The following is a 22,376-nucleotide window of genomic DNA, read 5'->3' on the forward strand; positions in this document are numbered from 1 at the left end:
CTAAATAATGTAGCACTGTGGCCTAATTTAATTTATCTCGTTACAAATTAATCGATAAATGAATAATTTCTGTGAGATAGTCAAGAAATTACACAATTATTTTAGATGCTCAAAAATACACTTAGGTATTTGCAATTTTTTGTTCAGGGGGAACAAGTTTTTTTTACAGGCTCAAAGGAGTCAAGATAAATTTTTACTAGAGGTGTCAATGAAATGTGACAGAAAAAATACTCAACTGAATTTTGTCTTGACTCTCGTACTGCAAATTAAAATATTTATGTATTATTTTCTTCATTTATGTGTTATTTGTTAATATAACTTCTATATACACATTAAACATGTAATAAAATGATATTAGATAATACTAAAATTGTTTATTTTATACCTGAACCCAACAGTGGACAATTTAGAAAATGTTGGTCTCTCTGGAAGAAAAAAAATATTCAAAACTTGTATTTCATTAAAAATATTAACAGTAAGCAATGACCATAGGTTTACACTATGACGCAGGACCCTATTAATGATTTATAGACTCCATTATTTTTTTTATCTCGGTCAGAGTGGATAACCATAAGCCAAGTCATTAATTTTATACGAAAGTTTCCAAACGATTTTCCACTGTAAATACCTTGCAACTTAATCCCCGAGAAAATCTGAAGTGTTCGCAGAATATCCAATATTTTTCAATTAAGAACTTTCTTCGTTTACTTTCATTCCAAACTGGGCACAGAATATTTTCATTAAAAAGTAATTTCTGTACTGTATGGTCCTAGAAGTACATATTTAGTTGAATCTGGAAATAGTGACTGAATTGCGTTACATTGATAAAAATTGTAGAAATTTACATAGTATTTACATAGTATTTTTACATATCTCATTTCTTTTTACGTTGTACTTTTACATTTTTTAAAAATGTATTATTACTTATTAGGCTGGTGCCAAAGCGGATTTTGAGGGCTAGAAAATAAATTGTAACAGACAAGGACCAGTGGGAAAATTTAATTTGGGTTATAAGTAATGGAAAGACCAAAAATTAAACTCGATAAAGGGAAATTGTCAAATGAGGATGGTGTTAAAAGATTGATAATGAATTTTTGCGTGAGAAAAAATAAAAACGGAGAAATCGGTTTTCCGCGATTTCCTCTTAAAATTTGAGGTTATGTTGAAAAATATTGTGTATAAGTTTTTCATTTTTTTATTATCTACAACTTTTGTGTAGAAAATCGCAAAAATTCATTTTCAACCCCTAAACACCACCTCCATTTCATAATTTCCCTTTATCACGAGTTCAATTATTTTTTTTTCTATTAATTATAACCCAAACTAAATTTTCCCACTGGCCCTTGCCTGTATTTTTTTTTTCAATAAGGTATTGGCACTATCCTAAATCCATTAGGTGTTTTTACTATACAGGATGTCCCATAATTAGTGTCCAATAATTTACCACTTGATTCTATTGCCAAAAATAAGAATATTTTTTCATATAAACATGGGTCGACAAATGCTGTTAAAAGGGAGTTAGGCCCCCTAAATGGGGCCTCAAAACATTCATTTTTTTTTAAATATTTCCGAAATGGCTTGAAGGAAAATTATGAATTTTGACTGGTGAACGCTTATTAAACGTCGAAATAGATCATAACATTTTTCAAATATTTTAGTCAGGAGCGTCTCAATTGGGGGGGGGGGGGTCGTCGGCTAAAATTTGCCACTATTCTTTTGTTTGCCCAAATTTTCAAATTCAGATCAAAACAACATCACCATTTTTTCATAGAAAACTCAGATCAATCAAATTTTATAGCAACAAATGCATGCAAAAATTTGAACCGATTCTCCCCCTCCTCTTGNAACCAGCTACATTAAGTTTTTCATTGTACTATTATTTTAAGAAAGCTGTTTAGTTATTTGGTTTAAATAATATTCTAGTATTTATCTTTTGAGCATAATTCAGAAATTATATTTATATATTTTATTCTAGAGAATATGTGTCATTTACTGCATTAATAAAAATCCTTAAATTTATTTAATGTTATTTTCCCTTCACTTAAGTACGTCGTAACCTGTCTTGGAAAAATATTTAAGTATATAAAAAAATATATTCTTTTTCTTAAAAATACTATGTAGTTTTCCTGTTTCTTAGAAAAATTTACATTTTGCGTGAATTAGACAAAAAGTGTAAAATTGCATGCTTAAGGTAACTTTACCTATATGATGTAATTTTGACCCACTCGTCAAAGTAACTAATGATCTGGTGTGTAATTTTACATAAATTTTTTATCAATTTAGAACACATAGCCAAATATTATTCTGTTTCATTTTAAACACATCGTATGTAGGACATTCGTCTTAAAGTTTTTATTCTACCATTTATGCTTTTTATCTCACATTTATGTTTGTCCTACACAGACTGTATAGATTAACAACTATTTCCCTGGAGCCGAAAAAAATAAATGTTTATAATAAATACTTTATTTGCAAAGGATCATTACAAAATAAGATACAATAACCATTTCAGTCAAGTTTACAACACTTAACCGAATAAATAATGCTTACTTTTACATTGCATCATAATAATTGTAGCATAAAATATCGATGCCGTTTAGTAAGTACTTTAATTTTTCGTTAGGAGTTAGTTGTAAAGTGTTAAAAATAAACTAATTACAATCTATTTTTATATGATATATAATGATATAATATATTTAAATATATTTTATAATATGTCTTACATATTTCAATAAACACTGCCCTTAGAACGGAGCATTTAATATATACAGGGTGCTACAAAAAAGTGGGTCAAGATGTTAATCACAAATGCGTTCGGCTATAATAACAACGGTCTTTTTTTATACACATTTTATTTAGATATCTCATTTTCAAGATACAGAGTGACGAATAAACAATTTAAAAAAAGGTTTTATTAGTTATTCAATTGCTTTCTGCTCAAGAGTTTTATTTTATGCCTACACATTATTTTGTATAATTTTGAAGGAGCAAAACGATTATTTAAGTTGAACACAAAAATAAACTACAGAACAACAAATTTTCGCGCTTATGGTTCTCTGTAATATTGATTTATTGGGTGATATCAAGAATGTTCATTGATTCACAATGCTTAGGCCTTCAGTATAGCAAAACTGACAGATAGCAACCTGTTATTTCGCAGGTACTGTGAAAGCAGGACCTTTGTGTATGACGATATCACGAAAAACAATTACTCAGCTGAATAACTCACCAACCAGAATTGAATTATACTCGCAGTAAAGAGATCATCCGTTAGCAGAACCACCAGACATACAGGGTGTTTATTAAGTACTTGTGCAAGCTTTAAAGGGTAAAATCTTTAACTAATTTTAAGATAAAAAGTTCATATGAACATAGGTCCGCAACGGCTTGGTTCTTCAGATACAGTGTCCAAAAAATTTTTTGTTTGGCATTTTGATTATATTTTTGTTCAGTAACATGTCAATTTGAGGAAACTGGGAGTATTAATGATGAGGAACTCAAATATTTACTTAGTTTTTTTGGTTAATGTTGGAGGGCGTCACATACAGTGCTGTACCTGAATTTAAATAACCATAACTTTTTTGTGTTGCACTGTATGTCAATTTTGACTGAACATTCCATTCAATTCCATTCAACTTTACGTCCAAAAGGTACTCTTGGTATTTGTCGCTGAAAGAAGCCATTTTGTAAAAAACGAGTTTAAACTTCAACCTGCGTTGGAATTTTGTAAGTTAAATCATTAAGAGTTTTTGAAAAACAAGTGAGAAAATATGTCTTTTATTGATTGTATTGCGATATGACAAACTTATATCATTTACAAGACTAAGACTAAACTACTTTTACAAAAGAGATAATAACAATTACAATAATTTTTGAAACAATTTTTTTGGACATCATATCTTAAGAACCAAGCCGTTGCAGACCCATATTCATATGAACTTTTTACCTTACAATTAGTCTAAGATTCACCTGTTAAAATTTGTATAAGTACTTCATAAACGCCCTGAATATCATTTCCGAACTCATTAGTTATTAATAGGTTCAACATTTAGTTATATTTCACCGATACTCAGTTTATGTGTAGTTAACTCAACAAAAATAACTGGATCTTTTGTCGGTTATCTCACCTATGGTACGTTGATGAGAAGTAATAAGTTCAAAACCTTTATATGGTGAGGGTATTAGTTCGCGGGGTAGTTGTTTCCTGCATATNCAGAACCACCAGACATACAGGGTGTTTATTAAGTACTTGTGCAAGCTTTAAAGGGTAAAATCTTTAACTAATTTTAAGATAAAAAGTTCATATGAACATAGGTCCGCAACGGCTTGGTTCTTCAGATACAGTGTCCAAAAAATTTTTTTTTTGGCATTTTGATTATATTTTTGTTCAGTAACATGTCAATTTGAGGAAACTGGGAGTATTAATGATGAGGAACTCAAATATTTACTTAGTTTTTTTGGTTAATGTTGGAGGGCGTCACATACAGTGCTGTACCTGAATTTAAATAACCATAACTTTTTTGTGTTGCACTGTATGTCAATTTTGACTGAACATTCCATTCAATTCCATTCAACTTTACGTCCAAAAGGTACTCTTGGTATTTGTCGCTGAAAGAAGCTATTTTGTAAAAAACGGGTTTAAACTTCAACCTGCGTTGGAATTTTGTAAGTTAAATCATTAAGAGTTTTTGTCTTAATTGTTAATTCATATGAACTTTTTACCTTACAATTAGTCTAAGATTCACCTGTTAAAATTTGTATAAATACTTCATAAACGCCCTGAATATCATTTCCGAACTCATTAGTTATTAATAGGTTCAACATTTAGTTATATTTCACCGATACTCAGTTTATGTGTAGTTAACTCAACAAAAATAACTGGATCTTTTGTCGGTTATCTCACCTATGGTACGTTGATGAGAAGTAATAAGTTCAAAACCTTTATATGGTGAGGGTATTAGTTCGCGGGGTAGTTGTTTCCTGCATATAATCACTTAAAAATTAATTTCTTGTTTGATTTATGTTCTGATAATATTATTTTCTAATATTAGAAATGCCTAGAATGTTTAGCCACAACCTTGCCCATAGTCACTATTCCGAAGTACGCAAAATTTGTTATGTTTTAGATGTAGCGTAAATAAAAACATATCTAAAAAAGTTACAATATCTTGTTAACCAAGCACCTCACAGGGAAAAGTTAAGAGTCCATAGGTACCACAAGTCTTCTCTGTATTGTGCTTCAATTATTTTAACCAAAATTTCACAAAAAAAATGTGTGTTGGCATTATTCTGTACAAAATTTTTAATTGTATCTCTTAAGAAACACCACAATTATTAACAAAAATATTTCCATTTTAATTTAAGCTTTGACTCTGTATCTTGGGGAAAATGCACAATTTAAAAGGTGGCATTAGAAGCATTCTATTATTTCCGCCTAAAGTATGTGGTTAACGGCTTGAAAAACTCTCTTGTACCACCCATTAGCTTCAAAAAGTGTTAAAACCCAAACTGCATTTGAACAGAATGTTAACGTAGTCGTGTAACAATAAATTTTAGGAAACGTTAAAAAGTTATACAAAAATTCACAACACCGAATAGATAAAAAAATTTCGATAGACAAATATAAAACTAACAACAACTCTGAAATTCTTCGTTAAGACATGGTGCGAGCGACCATTAATAATATTAGATGATGATGATTAAATACGCCTGAAAAAGTTTCAACTGATCACCCTAATCAATTCCATCTATAGAGCTTCGTCTTGCTACTGCTCGTGGGGTTTGCTTTGCAGGCCTTCTCTCGTGGTTTCCCCTAAGTGACGTCGCCCGGATTCCTGTATCCGGCCAAGGGGCCGCTGGAATTCCTCGTCAGAGTGAATCTGGCGTGCCGTGCCCCGCCTGGGGCAAGCAGCAACCCTCACGTCCTAACGAACTTGTAAACAACCGCGAACACTAAGACACTGACTAGAACTAGTACGAGAGCTGTGACAACTTTAGCGAAAGCATTCAAGCCGCTCTCCGATGGATCTAGTGGCCTGCTGCTGCTGTGCTGCTGCGACCTTCTCCTTTTCCCCGCCAAACCTCTGGCCAGCGCGGGGAAGGCCAAGCTTTGCGTGAACGTCAGTTTGTGCAAACTTTCACTGAGTGAGTACGGGCCTACGCTGCCCCTGGCAGCTGCGCGTAGTAAAGCGTATTCCAGGTCTAGAGCGTCGAAGAGAGAGTATCTCGCTGTCATCGTCGACGATCTCCGTCTGCTGTCGGAAGAGTCGCTAGCTCGGGAGTTGCTGGCGGCTACTGCGGCGGCGACTGAGGTTAGCGACGACGTGGTTGAAGATGAAGGCGAAGCTAGTTGATTGTTGTTGTTGCTCTGCGTCTCGGATACGTCTTCCATGGAACTTTGGACAGGTGAAGATATGGGGTATAGTCGCAGAAGTCTGGCGTGGTCGGGATGTAGTAGTGCGCTGCTCGGTCTTCGCAGACTTGGGGTAGGCGATTGTACTGGTGATGTTGAGGCACCGGCCGTAGATGGTAACGGAGACACCTGATAACATAAAATGTCGTCAATGAAACATGTTCGCTGTGACGGAAAATATCTTATTCTAACTAGATAATTGTTATTAATATCTTTAAATATATTTGAAATACGGAGGGTATTAATCTGGAAGTCATTATGAATGCAATACGTATATAAGCTATAAAATATGTCATACCTTAATTGTTACTACTACCAAATGCCTATAGGAACAAAGTACTACTTTGTATCTACTAGCAAAGAGCGACGTAGTAACATGTAGGTATCTATTATGAAAATATGACCATTATGTACATAATGATATTGTGGGATGCAGCTACTCTACGACATTGGAATTATATCTGTAATATCTAGTAAACAGTTAAGTTCATTCGCCAGCAGAACCGCCAGACTAACCTGGTCTAGAGCTTATTATTATTATTATTATTATTATTATTGGTTATCACCAATAGGTGGGTGACAATTTACATATTACATATACTTTACATCTTCCCCAGATCCCAGATCCACAACATATTGGCATATAGACATCCAAATAGCTAAATCATTCGTTGGTCGTCACCAATGGCATATTAATGTGAACTATCTTTGAAAACCGGTCTATATCTGGTGATTATATATGCTGTCCAATGATCTTAGCTCTTTATTTGATATTGCGGGTGTAATTCAATGCTAGACGGAGCTGTAGTCTGCAGAGTAGATTTTACTATCATTAGTTAAAAAAAACACTATTATGTTACTACCACATGAGCGCTCTGCTAACTGCATTTTCTGCTTGATCGCTAGCTGTGTCAAAAGTAGGTAACATTGTTTTAAATGGACGCCATAGCGGCACGATAATTTATTAGAAACGGTCGTTAAATTGAATCGAATTGACGTTCTATCGTTTGAAATTGCAGATCTAAAATTATCCACCATTCGATAAAATAACTAAATTCGTATATTGTAAACAGACAAATTTGGCTTTCGGATAATCACCGATGACGAGAGCTATGTTGTGCTAGTCCAACGAACACAATGTTTAATAAGAGAATTTTAATTATATGAAAAAGCAAATGTACTGAAAAATATGTAGATAATTATGCCGTTAATGGAAAATGTATTTGGAGATAAAGAAGCATCCATGTAGGTATAACAAAATCAAAATTAGGATAGGTAAGATAACACCTGGGAAATAATAAATTTAAACGAAAGATTTTACAAAGTGAAAACTTTACATATATTTAGTGATCAACGGATATTTGAAGGAAAGATAGCAGCTTTATACGGTCCTACTGTTACATCCTTTTTGATGGGTATTTTTGTATTTGTGAAAAATTTTTAAAATGAATAAAAAAGCCCCTTACGCCAAAAGGATTAGTTAAGGGTTATTTCTGTGAAAATAGTTTTGTCTAAGCAAAAGTCTCGCATCGAAAAGGGCACATCACTGTACATCGCGCACTTTAAAAAGTTGTCAATATTTGAAAAATCATCTGTGTTCGTCTTCTGAACTTAAAATTATTTTTAATTTTTAATTATTTTTTACAGTTTATATATTAATTTTTTTATTTCTCAAATTTTTGTCAATGTGCAATCACGCTTCGGAAAAGTGAAATATAATTCTAAATTTTAGAGAACGAAAATAATACCTTTAAAAGAATCTTAAAAGAGACAGTGATTATTTTGTTGAACGGTGAAAGATGTGTTTTAAATTATTCTGTGGTCTTGAATCTTTGTTGACTATAAATTGTAATAGATTAAGTAAATAATAGAATAAATATCATGGGATTGACGTAGACTATCAAAAACAATTAAAAACGAAAATTCGTTTTTTTCCTTTTGATTATTCTTATTTTAAACTTTTCACACATTATTAACACACTTCGTTTATTAGCTCGGTCGGATAATCATAGCCGTCATAGCCGTCGCGTCGCTACAGCGCACCGTACGAAACCGGTAATAACGGAAGTTATTGGCTTCGCGTCTGCTTCGTATAAAGTGTTTTAATATTCTAATAACGTTGAACGATTAATTTATTTTCATTTATACTTGTTTACTTATTTGTTTACGATGAACACGCCTTTGACTAGCCGAGCTTTATAGATTAATGTAATCAGTTTTAAACGTCTATACCTAGTATAAAATAATTATGATCGATTGCCTTCTACATGTTAACAGTGTAATCAACTTTTGTCATGTTGTTCATCATATTAAACACAGCAATATTCATTGTTAATATTAATTAATGTGAATTACATTTATAAATTACTTTTAATAATTTAGTAGGTAATAAGGTAATATTTTTTGTATTGTAAAAATATCCCCTTATTTTCCCTTTTTAAAGAGAGAGACATAGAAAGAATCGATTCAACGTAGCAAACAATATCAATTTTTTTTTAATACATTTGTAAACAGGTTCGATGGGCAGTCATATGCATAATCTTTACATTATACTTATTCCAAATAAAATGTTAAAGCTAAGATGTCATCCCATTTTGTATTTTTCGATTAAATTTTTCAGAAAATTTAATGAACATAAGATTTTATTCGTTTCAGTACTTTGTTATTTACTAGCATGACACACATTTGAACTTTTTTGTCTAAAACTGAGATTAAAATATATTATTCTTACTTTTACTCGACATATTGCATTAAATTCAAGGGGAGACAACTGCTAAACAACTTACGCATTAGTTGATATGATTGTAATACAGAAATATACTTTTCCTAAGTTTGGTCTCCAAGTTTCTTGTGGCGCAAAGTTCAAGTACTAAATTATGTTTATCTGAAAGTGTTTCTTGTATGTGTTACGGCAAATTTGCATAAATTATTTGACTTTCGTGACTGACTACCAGGCATCGTATTCTAGCGGACGTTATTAATGGAATAATATTGCAAATTCAATATATAAGTGGTTCGACATGAAATTTGTAAATACATGTTAATCCACTTTATTCTCTGTTAATTTATTTGCATCGAATTATGTCACAATGAGAATAAAGTTAAATTAAAATAAAGACATAGGAAGAAAAATTTATTTAAAAGAAGCATGAACAAAATAGTAATGTGTATTATTGTCAAATATGAGCAAACTGAAGAAGAATTTGTGATAAAATAGAAGATGAAGAAGAAAGACGAAGAAAAATTGTAAATAATTTAATGTTTCTATTTTTGTCACGGATTGAAGAATTAAGTTCAATGTTTTTATTATAATTAGGTTTAAGTATTTCTCAGTTACAGTCGTCTTCATTTAGTGGGTTACAAGCTACTTTGATAGTAACTATTATTTGAAACTATACTACAATGAATATATTTTACCAAATTACGTAATATGAAGCACTTACATTTAGTAATGTAATATTTACTGTAAGAAATACTTTATTAATTGTCTTTTGCAATTTAATAAACGAGACTGATTTATCTGTAAAACATAAAAATATTTATAGCAGTTTAAAAACAGCCTGTATGAATTAAAACTAGTTTTGGTAGATCCCAATTTACTCCAATTTTCTGTACATGTATACAGGGTGTCCCGGTACTTGATACAAAAAATTTGAGTACAAGTAGATGAGGTCAAAATAATATTAGTTCTTCATATAATTTTTTTTCATACGGACCTTCGTTAACAAGTTACAAAAGTGAAAATTAAAAAGTTATTTTTTTTACAGTCTCTAAACTATTAACTTTAGCATGATGCAAATTTGGTGAACAAATAACACATCCATATAGCTTGATTTTAATGTTCTAAGTGAAACTTCAATATGCTGAGAACGCCAGGGACGGACTATGCCCAATGGTTAACAACCCAGAATTTTTGCATAGATGACGATCGTAATTTGCCTGTATCAAAAATAAGTTCCCTGAAGAATTTGCCAACGAAAATACCTTCTTGGTTCAACTCGTTAAAATTAACTGTTTAAGAAATATTTATTTAAATTTTTTGTTTTTAATTTTTAATTGGACATAATTATTTACTATGATAGAACCGTGCATATTTTTAAAATAAGAGTCTACTACCATCTCTACTACTAAAAAGGGTACTAAATTATGCTTTCCAAGGAAAATTTGTATTATCGTTTTGTCTTAGATACAAATAGATCTTATAAATATCAACAAAATATAGACAAATAAAATATTACTTTAAATCATTTGAATAAGAAAATATTTATTATAATAGGTATAAGACTCTACTATTTTCATCCAACTTGTAAAAAAATATAATTTAAAAGCTCCAAACATTTTAACTGATATGTAGGTACCTTGATTTTTAGGTAGCTGATAGATGTATTTATATATCTTAAAAGGAATACAGTACGAAATTGTATGAATAAATTAATTAACCACACATTAACGCAAGAAAATTTGTTATAAAGTTAAGAGAAAAGGACCTGGTACTCATATCAGTGCAAAAAATCAAATTGTACCAAATATTCCACTTAACTTTGGACTTTTTGTGTGTAAAACAAACCTGATTCGAGTCAATCCCAGAATCATGGTGGTGGTTATTATCCAGGCATGTGGAGCTCTGTGACGTAGCGTCCTCGGCACATGTCGGAAAAACGAAGCTCTGTCCGTCTGCTTCACCTCTTGGAGAATCCGAACTGGGCCACACCTAAAGCAAAAAGTCTTATTTAGAAAATTTAAGTGAAGCATTTTCTTATCTAAAAGCTACAAAAATACATACATCACACCACAGGATATGTAAAAGACTTTTCTGTGTACTTTTATAAGAGACTAATTTATATATTTTGTTACATTACAACTACTACTGTCAAAAACGAAATAAGATTTAAATTGGACTTTTTCACTGCCATTCTCGAAAATTTCGTGTCACAAATTAACTTCACATGCCTAGAGGGGAAAAGCCTCTAGTTGAAAGTGAGTAAAAGCACATTAATTCCAATGTCATCACAAGAAGCACGGAATAGTAATGAGGTAATTTCATAAAACTGCCAGAACATTCCACTTAAAACCGAAGGAGACATCTAAGGAATGGTAAGAAGCAAGAATCCATACAAGAAACTGGAGTAGAAGGCAAATGAAATTATGTTTGAGCAGCGCGATGGTTATTTTGAAAAGAAATAGAAGTACGATATCTGAAAAGAAGAAACCAAAAGATAAAGGCAAAAACAACAAGAATAATAACAGGGGGCATATGGAAATATATGGATTGAACACAAAAGCTTCAGAAAAATCGAAGACAAGAGAACGGCAACACATTCAGCAGTCTTGAAGAACTGAAGGCAAGAGAACAAGTCTTTGTTGGGGAAAACCCAGATGGCACATTGTCCTAATGTATTCGATGCAATTGACATCTGTTTACCAATGAAAACTAAAACGCAACGCAATTTCAAATCTAGTGATACTGCCTGATATTGTCAGTATGAGAGAAAAATTAAATTTCATAAGAGACGTGCATTGTCAGCATTCAACCTCCATGTCCAGAGAAACCTTCAATTCCTATCGCAATCAGTATCGCCTTGAATTATCTAAAGCCAAAAAAAGCGCCAATGACAACTATGTAAATACATCTACTAATAAACAAACCGCAATGTGGAACCTCATAAAAAATAAAAATGACCGCAGTTCACCTGTAAGCGATTGATTAAACGCTAATGCTATTGTATTAGCTCCAACGTATTTCCTACAACTTTCAAGTTATCCAAGGTTATTCTTGTTTTTAAGAAGGTTCACACCTAACAGAAATAGTTCAAGGCTCAGTATTGGGCCCTATACTATTTCTTATCTATAATAACTTAACTAAACTCACAGAGGATCAAATGGATACGCTTCCTCGAAACTCAATCTTTGCTTTTTACGCTTCGCCATATCAATACTTGCAATAACTCAAATAGTATTAAATTTCTTAAAGTTGACCTTGACATTAAATTGAGTTTGGAAAAATATGTCAATGATTTATCCGCACGTTTATCTAGGAATATTTTCCTACTGCGTAATTTGGATCGTATCGACTTATGCAATTTTGAACTGGGGTCATTCGTCTCACAGTTATAACATTTTTGGTTTACAACGTAAATGTATTAGAATAAAATACAGAGATGATTGTCGGGAGCTATACAAACTGCTAAATATTCTTACAATGCAGTCGGTTTACATACTTGAGTGCCTCATTCATATAAAAAATAACCAGAATGATTTGTTCGATAAGAAAATTTTCATTTTCACCATACAAGAGAGACAATATTAGGTCAAAATTTCATAGACTAACGAAATTCAGAGATGGCACAAATTATTTTGATGAGATTCGATCACTAAATTCAGACTGTTTTAAGGCCAGAATTAGAAAATATCTTAAGAGAAAAGCGTTTTACAATTTTGTTGAGTTTTTTGCTTATCAGTTTTTAGATATACATATAATGAATGTTCGTAATATTTACTTTTTTATGCTGTTTACGTTATATGTATCCAACAATGAATATGTTTTTTAGCTTTAGTGTAGTATTGCTTATGTTGTATCTTTCGTGTTTTTCTTTCTTTGACTTGTGTAAACATTTTAATGTATCGACACCAATAAATGATTTGATTTGATTTGGAATACAATATTTAAGGACTCACTTTCCAATTAAAATCTGAAATTTCTAGAATCAACACAATCTGCTGGTTATACCTTTACAATAATCACTAATTAATTCAAGTTTAATACATTTTTATTTAAAAATAAGCACTGCCATCTATTTAATGCAGATAGTTCCACATGAGTGTTATAAGTTCATGAAGGTTAATGCCTTCATCTGTTGGCTGCAATCCGCTTTCAACAGCACCATCTATTGATCACAGTATTTGACTGCCTAATTATATATAGGATGTAACGCTACTCCATTTACGATAAGTTTTCCATGACGCCACAGTGCGAAACGGTACAGTGTTGCCAAATCGTAATTTTTTTCAGGATATTTAAGAAAATTTATTTTTGATAGCGAATTCCAGTTTATTAGAAATGTAACGTAGAATCACAAATTATGTAGTCCATTTAAATAATTTAGGAAACCTTAATTTTCATTTAGAATTGTATAATATGATTCGCAGATATTTTTGACAAGTTTACATATTGTAAATAATAATATTTAAAATAAGGTTCATAATTGGTGCAACAGTTACAATTTAAGTTTCTAACAACGGTAACTGGAAGCAATGACCCTCCATTTCAGGTTCCTGTTCCAAATAGTCTATTAAGAACCCCGTCATTTCTGGAGCACGCTCGATAAATGTTTACGCATGTTAATGCTTTGCACTACGCACCGATAATTTATTAGTTCTAAAAATAATTTTTTATATCCTTTCAATCGTTTCCAATATACAAAAATCCCACAGAAAGTGTTAATTCGGCGCATCGTTAACGTTGCAAAGTGTAGTAAACTTAAAACATTAAAATTTACTAGATTGACGAGAATTAATGCGATACAGGACATGAATTAAGGGTTATTCCATCGGCTTACTATATGGTGGCGGTTACATTAAATGCAAATTCATATGAACATATCTTGATACCAAATCATAGAAACCCATTCCGTTGTATTAAGAGTTCGTTTTTTATTTTGTTGTCAAACATTGAATAAAGCAGAATCGATGCAATTTGTTTAATATTGTAATATTACTTACATTTCTTGGGAAATGTTTGAGTTTTAGTTTACATAAAAATTAATTTCTTGGTACAATCTACTAAAAAATACCAAGGAACAATCTAAATCATTTCGTATTAAATCATTAGATATTAATGAATATACTTTTCCCTGCAGAAAAACAAACAAAGGTGGAATTTTCACAACGGTAATAGTTACACAATGTATTCTAAGCTTAATTATAATTGTAGCCATTTGCGCTTCCGTAATTTTAAAATTGGTTACGTAAATTGCAGAGGATATCAAATGGTTCTGTTTTCCCTGTTGTAGCAACGTAATATCTTTAGCAGTACACAAACGCAGTGCATTAATAGTATTACATAATACAAGGCCCGCATTAATATTTGCAAACACAAACGCAGATACGTTTCTAAAAGATTACTGTTTGTGGCAATATGTAGGTATTTTACTTTATTTTTATGTGTATTTTACTTGTGTTTAATTTTTAATTCAAAATGAATTTTTCTAAAATACGCATGCCTGGTATTAAAATTAAAACCAACATGATTTGTTTGACATATGTTTTATGCAGATCCTGTATCTAAATGTTTCTCACAGAATATCTGCTTGTATTTATGTGACAAGCTGCTTTAGTTTTTGATTGTGCACACCTAGTATTGTATTGTATGCCAAAAATTGACTAATGAATTTCCAACCACAACTAATCAGTAATCGATTGGGTCAGTAATTAATATACACTCCAAACGTGATATAATAATATACAGTGTGTCCCAAAATAATGGAACAAAATTCATTTTTTTTCCAGTTGAAATTTAAAAAAAATAGCTGAAACAGGTCAACTAGTAAATAGAAATTGTAACTTTTCTGCAATATTTTCAGTTTTTTTGAGCCATGTTTTTTAGATAACCCTACAAAAAAAATCCAGTGGAGTTAAGTCAGGGGGGCGTGGTGGCCATCAAGCGGCTGCACCGATTTGGGAAAACTTCATTAAGGTAATTTTTTCAGTCGAGGCGAATATGTGGAGGGGCACCATCTTATTGGAACCAGACATCACCAGCAGGCGTATCGCGCTCATTAGGGTTAGGAAAAATTAATTAATTAAGAATCCAAATAAATCTCGCCTGTCAAATTGCGCTCAAAGAAATAAGGCCAGTATGCGATTTCCTACTATTCCAGCCGAAACATTCACTTTTTCCGGCCATTTCTGTTGCATTGAATGCGGATATTCTGGGCTCCAAAATCTAGTATTTTGCCTGTTCACGGTTCCGTTTAAGCAAAAAGTTGCTTCGTCAGTGAAAATTATGATTGTCTTTCAAATACATTTTTCATTTCCTCGCAAAACTGTAATCTTCTGTCTGTCATCTGCCCATAGTTCTTGTAAGCCGTTAGCTTTGTAAGGATGGCACTTTTGAAAATTTTAGAGTTCCGTGAACTGAGGTCTTCGACAAGTTGAAGTTGGCTGAGATAGATCTAATGGATGAGTGAGGGTTTTCAGTAACGGCGAGTATCACATTTTGACGGTAATTTTCGCTTACCGTTCTTCGCCCTCTTGATCCAGGTAAATCTTTTATACTTCCGGTTTCTTCAAACTTTTTTGATACTTATTGTAGCTCGACTGATTCTCTGGCCTGGATACTTATGATGAAGTAAGTCACATACTATGGATTTTGTCTCCGCATCTAATCAAAATTAAAACTTCAGTTCTCTGTTTTTTCGCTTAAACGGGCAACCATTTTCAAAATAATTTAACAACGAATGAATTGGAACTAAAACGATTCACGTTATACCTAAGGTACTCTGCTGAATTTTATGTGTATATCGATGTGTTTTTTTTTAAGAAAAAAAAGGTTTAAAGTAAATGAAAAAATATTAATAAAGAGTATGTACGTTTTTTAAAGTACAGAAGAGACTACGATTGTTTGAAATAGTCGTCAGTATGACATAAAAGACAATTTTTTACATTTTCTTGACAACTATGACAAAAAAGTCGTTATAATCTTATATCGCTGAATTTTTCTTTAGGCTATTTATACTATAAAATATAGAGCGTCCTATTAAAAAAAATGTCGGTAATGTTATAGGTGTCAAACATGGCTCAAAAGAATAGAAAATATTGCAGAAAAGTGACAATCTCTATTTACTAATTGACCTATTTCAGCGATTTTTTAAAATCTGAACTGGAAAAAAATATGAATTTTGTTCTATCATTTTGGGACACCCTGTACTTTTGCAATTTTGTATTACTGTTTGGTATGGAGTATAGTTTAATGTTACTTGTGCCAAAATTGAAAAGGTATAATTTTAAAGGATACATAGGTACATCTTTTGTATCATTCGAAATCTAAAAATTAAAAGTTCTAGTTAATGTTGGAATACAGCAAAAATAAAGAAATTACAAAAATATGTATTTAGGATTATTAGTACCTAGTAACTGATTCAATTTATCCGATTCGAGAAAGCAAATAAATAAATTATTTCTTAACTTATAATTTTCTGGTATAACTATTAAAAATTGTGTTGCATTAACAGTAAAGCAGTATAATGCCATTGTATCNTGCATTATCAGTAAAGCAGTATAATGGCATTATATCAATATAAAAACTGTGTTGGTCATAAGAAAAATTGAAGAATGCCATCACGTGTCAAACACAACCTTTAAAATGTTTGTTAAAGTATATTTTAAACATAATATGTACATTATACTTTGGAAAATATTAGCAATATTCTACTCATCGTGCACATCAATGACATTTAGATGCGGTAGCAATACTAATTACCTTCAAGAAAAAAAAGAAGGTTCCACCGAGATTTGAACTCGGATCGCTGGATTCAGAGTCCAGAGTGCTAACCATTACACCATGGAACCTTATTTTTTAATATGCATTCTTTTGAAGAAGCTGCATAATTGATCAGTTAATCACTCTATTCATGTTTAATTTACCTTTGACCTTATTTCCCAACTGTACATTAAAATCTACGCTGATAAATTATCTACAGACAAGTGTAAAAAATGGTCATGATCGTTTTTTGCAAGTAATGAATATATGAAACTAATATAAAAATAGTTTAAGTTTAGTAAAATATTCACAAAGCAATTGATTACGAGGGTGGATCAAATGTAAAGAGATTTTCGTTCTGGAGCTTGGAGGAGTTGCGTTAGGATGGGGTGGCCTTGAAGGGACTAAATGGTTTATAAAAATATGTTCCTTAGTTGGATAACATTCCGGAAGCCGTATGCAGATTTCACGAGGAGCGATATTTTGTTGTCAAGGCTTGGGTCTCAACAAGCTTACATTTTTCTTCGCTAAGCTCATCTTGAGTAATTTTTTGGACACTGTCATAGCTGTTATGAAGTGAACAATGATTTGGAAATTGTAAGTTGGTTGGTCTCCAGAAGACCATGAACTGTAAGAATGTTGTCTGCAGATAGACTCATTCTTAAGTGGCCATCACAGCTCTTATTTTCAACTTATCTCATTCCTCAAAGAAAGTTTTGTAACAAAAAACACAAGGAACTGTGAAAAGGTGTATTTTCCGAACATATCACGTAATTTCCGCTGGCCGAACCCATTCTTCATTGAGAATTTTATTATAATGCTTTGCAGAGCGGATGGATGACATCCATATTGGGCTAGATACAACCTCTTTATACAGGGTGGTTTTGAAATAAGTGCGTTCCTTGAAAAGCGTGATAGAATGCACGAAAATGAGCAACTTTTATTAAGCAACTGATGGTCTAAAACAATACGTTTTAAATTAAAAAAACATTCACATGAAGGTTTAAATAAATTTAAAGCCGCGTACCGCACTGCGAAAGCGCTGATGGCGGTTCTAACGGTTTAAATTTTGCGTTGAAAATGCTAAAATTTATTCAAATCTCGTTTAAAAGTAACACAAAAATTGAACGAATAAACGAATTACCAATAGAAGATATGCTTTACAAAAATTGTTTAAAGTTGTTTCCAATAAACATTCTTCTAAACGACGCGCGACGGTCAAAATTAGTCCGCATACTTACGTGCAAATACTCCTGGCAATTGTTGAATTTCATTAGCTGCCAGCAAAAATTTTCTGTTGAAGATGTGCTGCATCGAGAGTAGGCGTTCGGTACACAGTTTGTTTCATACACCCCCAAGGAAAAAAATCCACAGGGTTCATATCCTGAATTTGTGCTGGCCAACGTATAGGACCATTTCGTCCTATCCACCTTTCCGGGAAGTTGGCATGTAAACATTCACAAACTCCACCAGAAACACTGTGAAGGGCACCATCATGCACGAAGAACGTTTGGGCATGGATTTGTAAAAGGACGTCTTCCAACAAATCCGATAAGGCGTTTGTTAAAAACTCTAAATAAGCAACACCATTTAAACGTGTAGGTAACCACACATTCACTGAAAACCGTTGATGGAACTGAGATCTCTATACAACGTGAGGATTTGCATCACACCAATAGTGAATGTTGTGAAAATTAGTACGCCCTCTCTAGTAAAACATTCATTCATAAAAAGCACCTTGCTTGTAAAATCCGATTCTTGTGCTATTTGATATCGAAACCATTGGCAAAATTCCACACGCTTCTAAAAAGCATTATTATTTAATGCCTTAACCTCTTGTACATGATAGAAGTGTAATAATTGTTCCCGTAGGTACACCCACTTTTCGAGTAATGTCATCTGTTACGGAAACGGACGGCATATAAACGATAAGTCTCATTTAAATTGTACTGACATTCTCCGAACATTAACACCATATTTACTAGTTCTTGATCAGAAAACATTTTATACGCTGGCTGAGTAATACTGTAACACAAACTAAAAAACACAAGACATACTGGCCTACATCAGCTTGGCTTGATTGTGGAAATCACGTGGAACGTCAGCCAATTAGAGAAACGCTTCACGCATATAGCGAGTCCTAAGCATTCTGGCCGTGCATGTGCACAAGATGCACATTTATGATCAATTTTCTTAATTTTCTCGAAAACACAAGTATCTAGACCATGAGTTGCTTCATAAAAGTTGCTCATTTTGTGCCCGCTATCGCCCTTTTCATGGAACGCACTTATTTCAGAAACACCCTGTATACGAGTATTCTCAGAGCCGTCCCATCCTAACGCAACTTCATTCAGCGCCAGAGTGACTCATTTATATTTGAGCCAGCCTAGTATTTCATGTGACTGGTTTTAATCTCACGTAGACTGCTCGTAGGAGAAAACTGTTCATATAGAGTTGTGAAGTAAACTGTTTTCAGGAAGCATCACAGACGGGTTATATTTTGCTCATTTGCCGCATCAGTGCACCGAAAAACAGCTTTATGATCAAGACACAAAATAACTACTTTTATGTAGCATAATTTAACTTGAGAGGAACATTTGAATATCCATTTTACATTGACAATTTATTCATCAATAAATTGACGAAGTTCTTCATCAATTAATTCTCGAATTTATTGGTAAACAGTGTGGTTTTACACTGCTACAGACTTTGTCAAGTTTTTTGACGTATGAATCAGTTCTACCAATGAATCAAAGAAGCAAATAAATTTCAAAAATGTCACCTTTCCACTCATAATTGTAGTGATACAACAGCGGTACCGTTCTGACACATATTATATAAATATTAGTTTTTGTAAGTAACAAATCAGTAAAAACAATGCAAAACTAGCACGACGCCACACAATTATTTACATATTCCAATAACATAACCTCATTACTGATCTGAGGCTGGAAATCTGTTGGGTTGGTACTTCCGAACTTCACGAAGAAATTGACGAAAATTAGAACATGCTCTAATTCGTCAAGAACTTGATGAATAAATTGATGAAGTTATTTGACAGCTGATTTGGTGCATTACACTTGTCCAATTTCTTGATGAAGCGACTTCATCAATTAATTGATCGATAAATTGTCAATGTAAAACAGCTTTTAGAAAAGATATTGCAACTATACAGGTTGCCCTATGTACGTTTACAACGAAGGACCCGAACTCAAATTATTCGAAATCATTTTTGGGCGCTAGATGAACACAAGTTCCTAACAAAATTTTTGATTATTTTGAATAACTAATACGCGTTACGCCTTACCCTCACCCATAATTATTATCCGTTCATGCAATAATCACAAATATTTTTCAGTTGGTAGCTATATGCGAGTTTTGTCTCTTGTACAATTTTCATTAACTGATTGCGTTAGGTACCTATAAAAAACATTAGTACATGCTCTAGAGTCAATAACAATAACTAAAAACAAGACCTAGGGTCTAGGCGTTCTAATAAGGAGTCCGCTACCACAGAGTCTAGCCCAAGAACAACAAGGGTAGGCGAAAAATTCCTAGCTATGGCTAAGGAAGTATAGTATAAGAATGTAACTGACACGTACTTTAAAACCTTAAAATAACTATGACTCCATTTTAACTATTACTAATAGTAAATTCTTTGTATACGGCGGGCGGCTTGAACATCTTAAATAGTTTATTCATCATCTTTAAATTTGAATTCATACATTTTCTTTGCAAAAGTTTGATCGTTGGGCACAGACAAATACAAAATCAGTGCCTACTAGCAATTAGTTGAGTATTGTAGTATTGGGGTAACATATTTAGTCATTAAAAATTTACCTTTTTCGTACCTAGATCGCTCAGCTAATGAAAATTGATCAAAAGCCAAAAAACTTCCAAATCTTACTAATAATATTTGAGTACTGAAAAGTATTTGTTATTATTCTATAAACGGAAAAAAACTGTGGACGTATATTCACATTGTACATTAATTTTCTATAAGTTGTAATTTTAAAAAATATCAAAAATGTGTCAAAAATAAAAGCCCATATTCAAAATTGACTAACGCGAATTAGAGTTATTTAAAAAATTCTACATATTTTCAGGATCTTTTGAGGACATTTAGGGGTCAAATGAAACGATTTCAGATATACTGTAGATGAATACACCTAAATCTATCTATTTTGAGTTAGTAATTCATACTTAAAATACACATAATTAAAAAGTAGATGCATAAAATTTTCAAAATTCCATTTATTCAAATTTATCGGTCTTTATTTCTAATATTTGAAAAAAAAAGAAAGGTTCCACCGAGATTTGAACTCGGATCGCTGGATTCAAAGTCCAGAGTGCTAACCATTACACCATGGAACCATATATTTTTTTTCACAATCATCACAAAATTTCATAATTACTTGATCATTTCTTATTTATGTCTTATAACTTGCTGTTATTGATAGATTCAGAGTCAAAGGTACGTATATATCCATGCACTTGTAATCTATCAAAATATTATTCCCAGTTCCGCATTGATTTATCTTAAGAGTAATTATATTCATTATTAATAATTAATTAATATAAAAATAGATCGTGTTATTCACTACTTTGACCTGATATTAGAAGTGTCATATCTATCTTTAAAAGATCTTTACAGGTCTTTTTGAAAACAGAAAATATTGTTTATTCAGCACTTGTATATAATACATAGATTTAATAGTATATGGATGGGGTCAAATACCACTTTTTGTGCATTTTAACTGTTCCAACATGAACAGCGAAAGCGGCAGCAATTTGCCCGTAACCTAGTCACGTGTCACGTGACCTAGGATAAAATCGCACTACATTGATTTAAAAAGCAACTCTATTTCTGATTAACATTTGTAGACCGATCGAAATAACTCATTTAGAGGGGAAAAAAGAAAAAAATTGTTACCTGGACTTTTATAAGTGGAAATGGTAAAGGGGCTTATAATAAACGTAAAAAAAATAAATGCATGAGCAGGGGCGGCGGAGAGTTGATTTGGCGGGTTGAAAAGGGGTGAAAAATGGTATCATTGAGATTTCTGGCGAAAGTTGATGTCAAACAAAAAAGTATCTAATACAAAAGTTATAGATCATGAAAAAATCTACAACTCTTGTAGAGGGCACTTTTGAAGATAACCTCAAAATTTCCGAGAAAAATGCGAAAAACAGGTTTTTTCCTTTTTTTTCGTTTTTTATTTCTCATTTCCGCAAAAATAATTTAATTTTGACGAAACTTGGTGAAAGTATACTTTCACCAAGTTTCGTCAAAATTAAATTATTTTTGCGGAAATGAGAAATAAAAAACGAAAAAAAAGAAAAAAACCTGTTTTTCGCATTTTTCTCGGAAATTTTGAGGTTATCTTCAAAAGTGCCCTCTACAAGAGTTGTAGATTTTTTCATGATCTATAACTTTTGTATTGGATACTTTTTTGTTTGACATCAACTTTCGCCAGAAATCTCAAT

At 32.2% G+C, this 22,376-nt stretch overlaps 1 protein-coding gene and 2 non-coding genes across 3 annotated transcripts; all 3 read right to left on the reverse strand.

Annotated features, from left to right (window-relative positions):
- Nucleotides 1-5,917: 5,917 nt before the first annotated feature.
- LOC108913908 lies at nt 5,918-11,137 on the reverse strand (the record flags this gene model as incomplete). Its single annotated transcript, XM_018719561.2, is given in 2 exon segments — nt 5,918-6,541; nt 10,980-11,137. Coding segments are annotated over 2 exon segments (782 nt in total), but the record flags the coding sequence as incomplete, so codon positions are not given.
- A 5,769-nt stretch (nt 11,138-16,906) lies between these two features.
- Nucleotides 16,907-16,978, reverse strand: Trnaq-cug. Its single transcript has one exon. It is a non-coding gene; the product is annotated as a tRNA-Gln (tRNA).
- Nucleotides 16,979-21,191: 4,213 nt separating this feature from the next.
- Trnaq-uug lies at nt 21,192-21,263 on the reverse strand. The gene has a single exon. It is a non-coding gene; the product is annotated as a tRNA-Gln (tRNA).
- Between the last annotated feature and the right edge of the window lie 1,113 nt (nt 21,264-22,376).

This window comes from Anoplophora glabripennis, unplaced genomic scaffold, assembly GCF_000390285.2.
Source record: "Anoplophora glabripennis isolate ALB-LARVAE unplaced genomic scaffold, Agla_2.0 scaffold1126, whole genome shotgun sequence".
Classification (NCBI taxonomy): Eukaryota; Metazoa; Arthropoda; class Insecta; order Coleoptera; family Cerambycidae; genus Anoplophora; species Anoplophora glabripennis.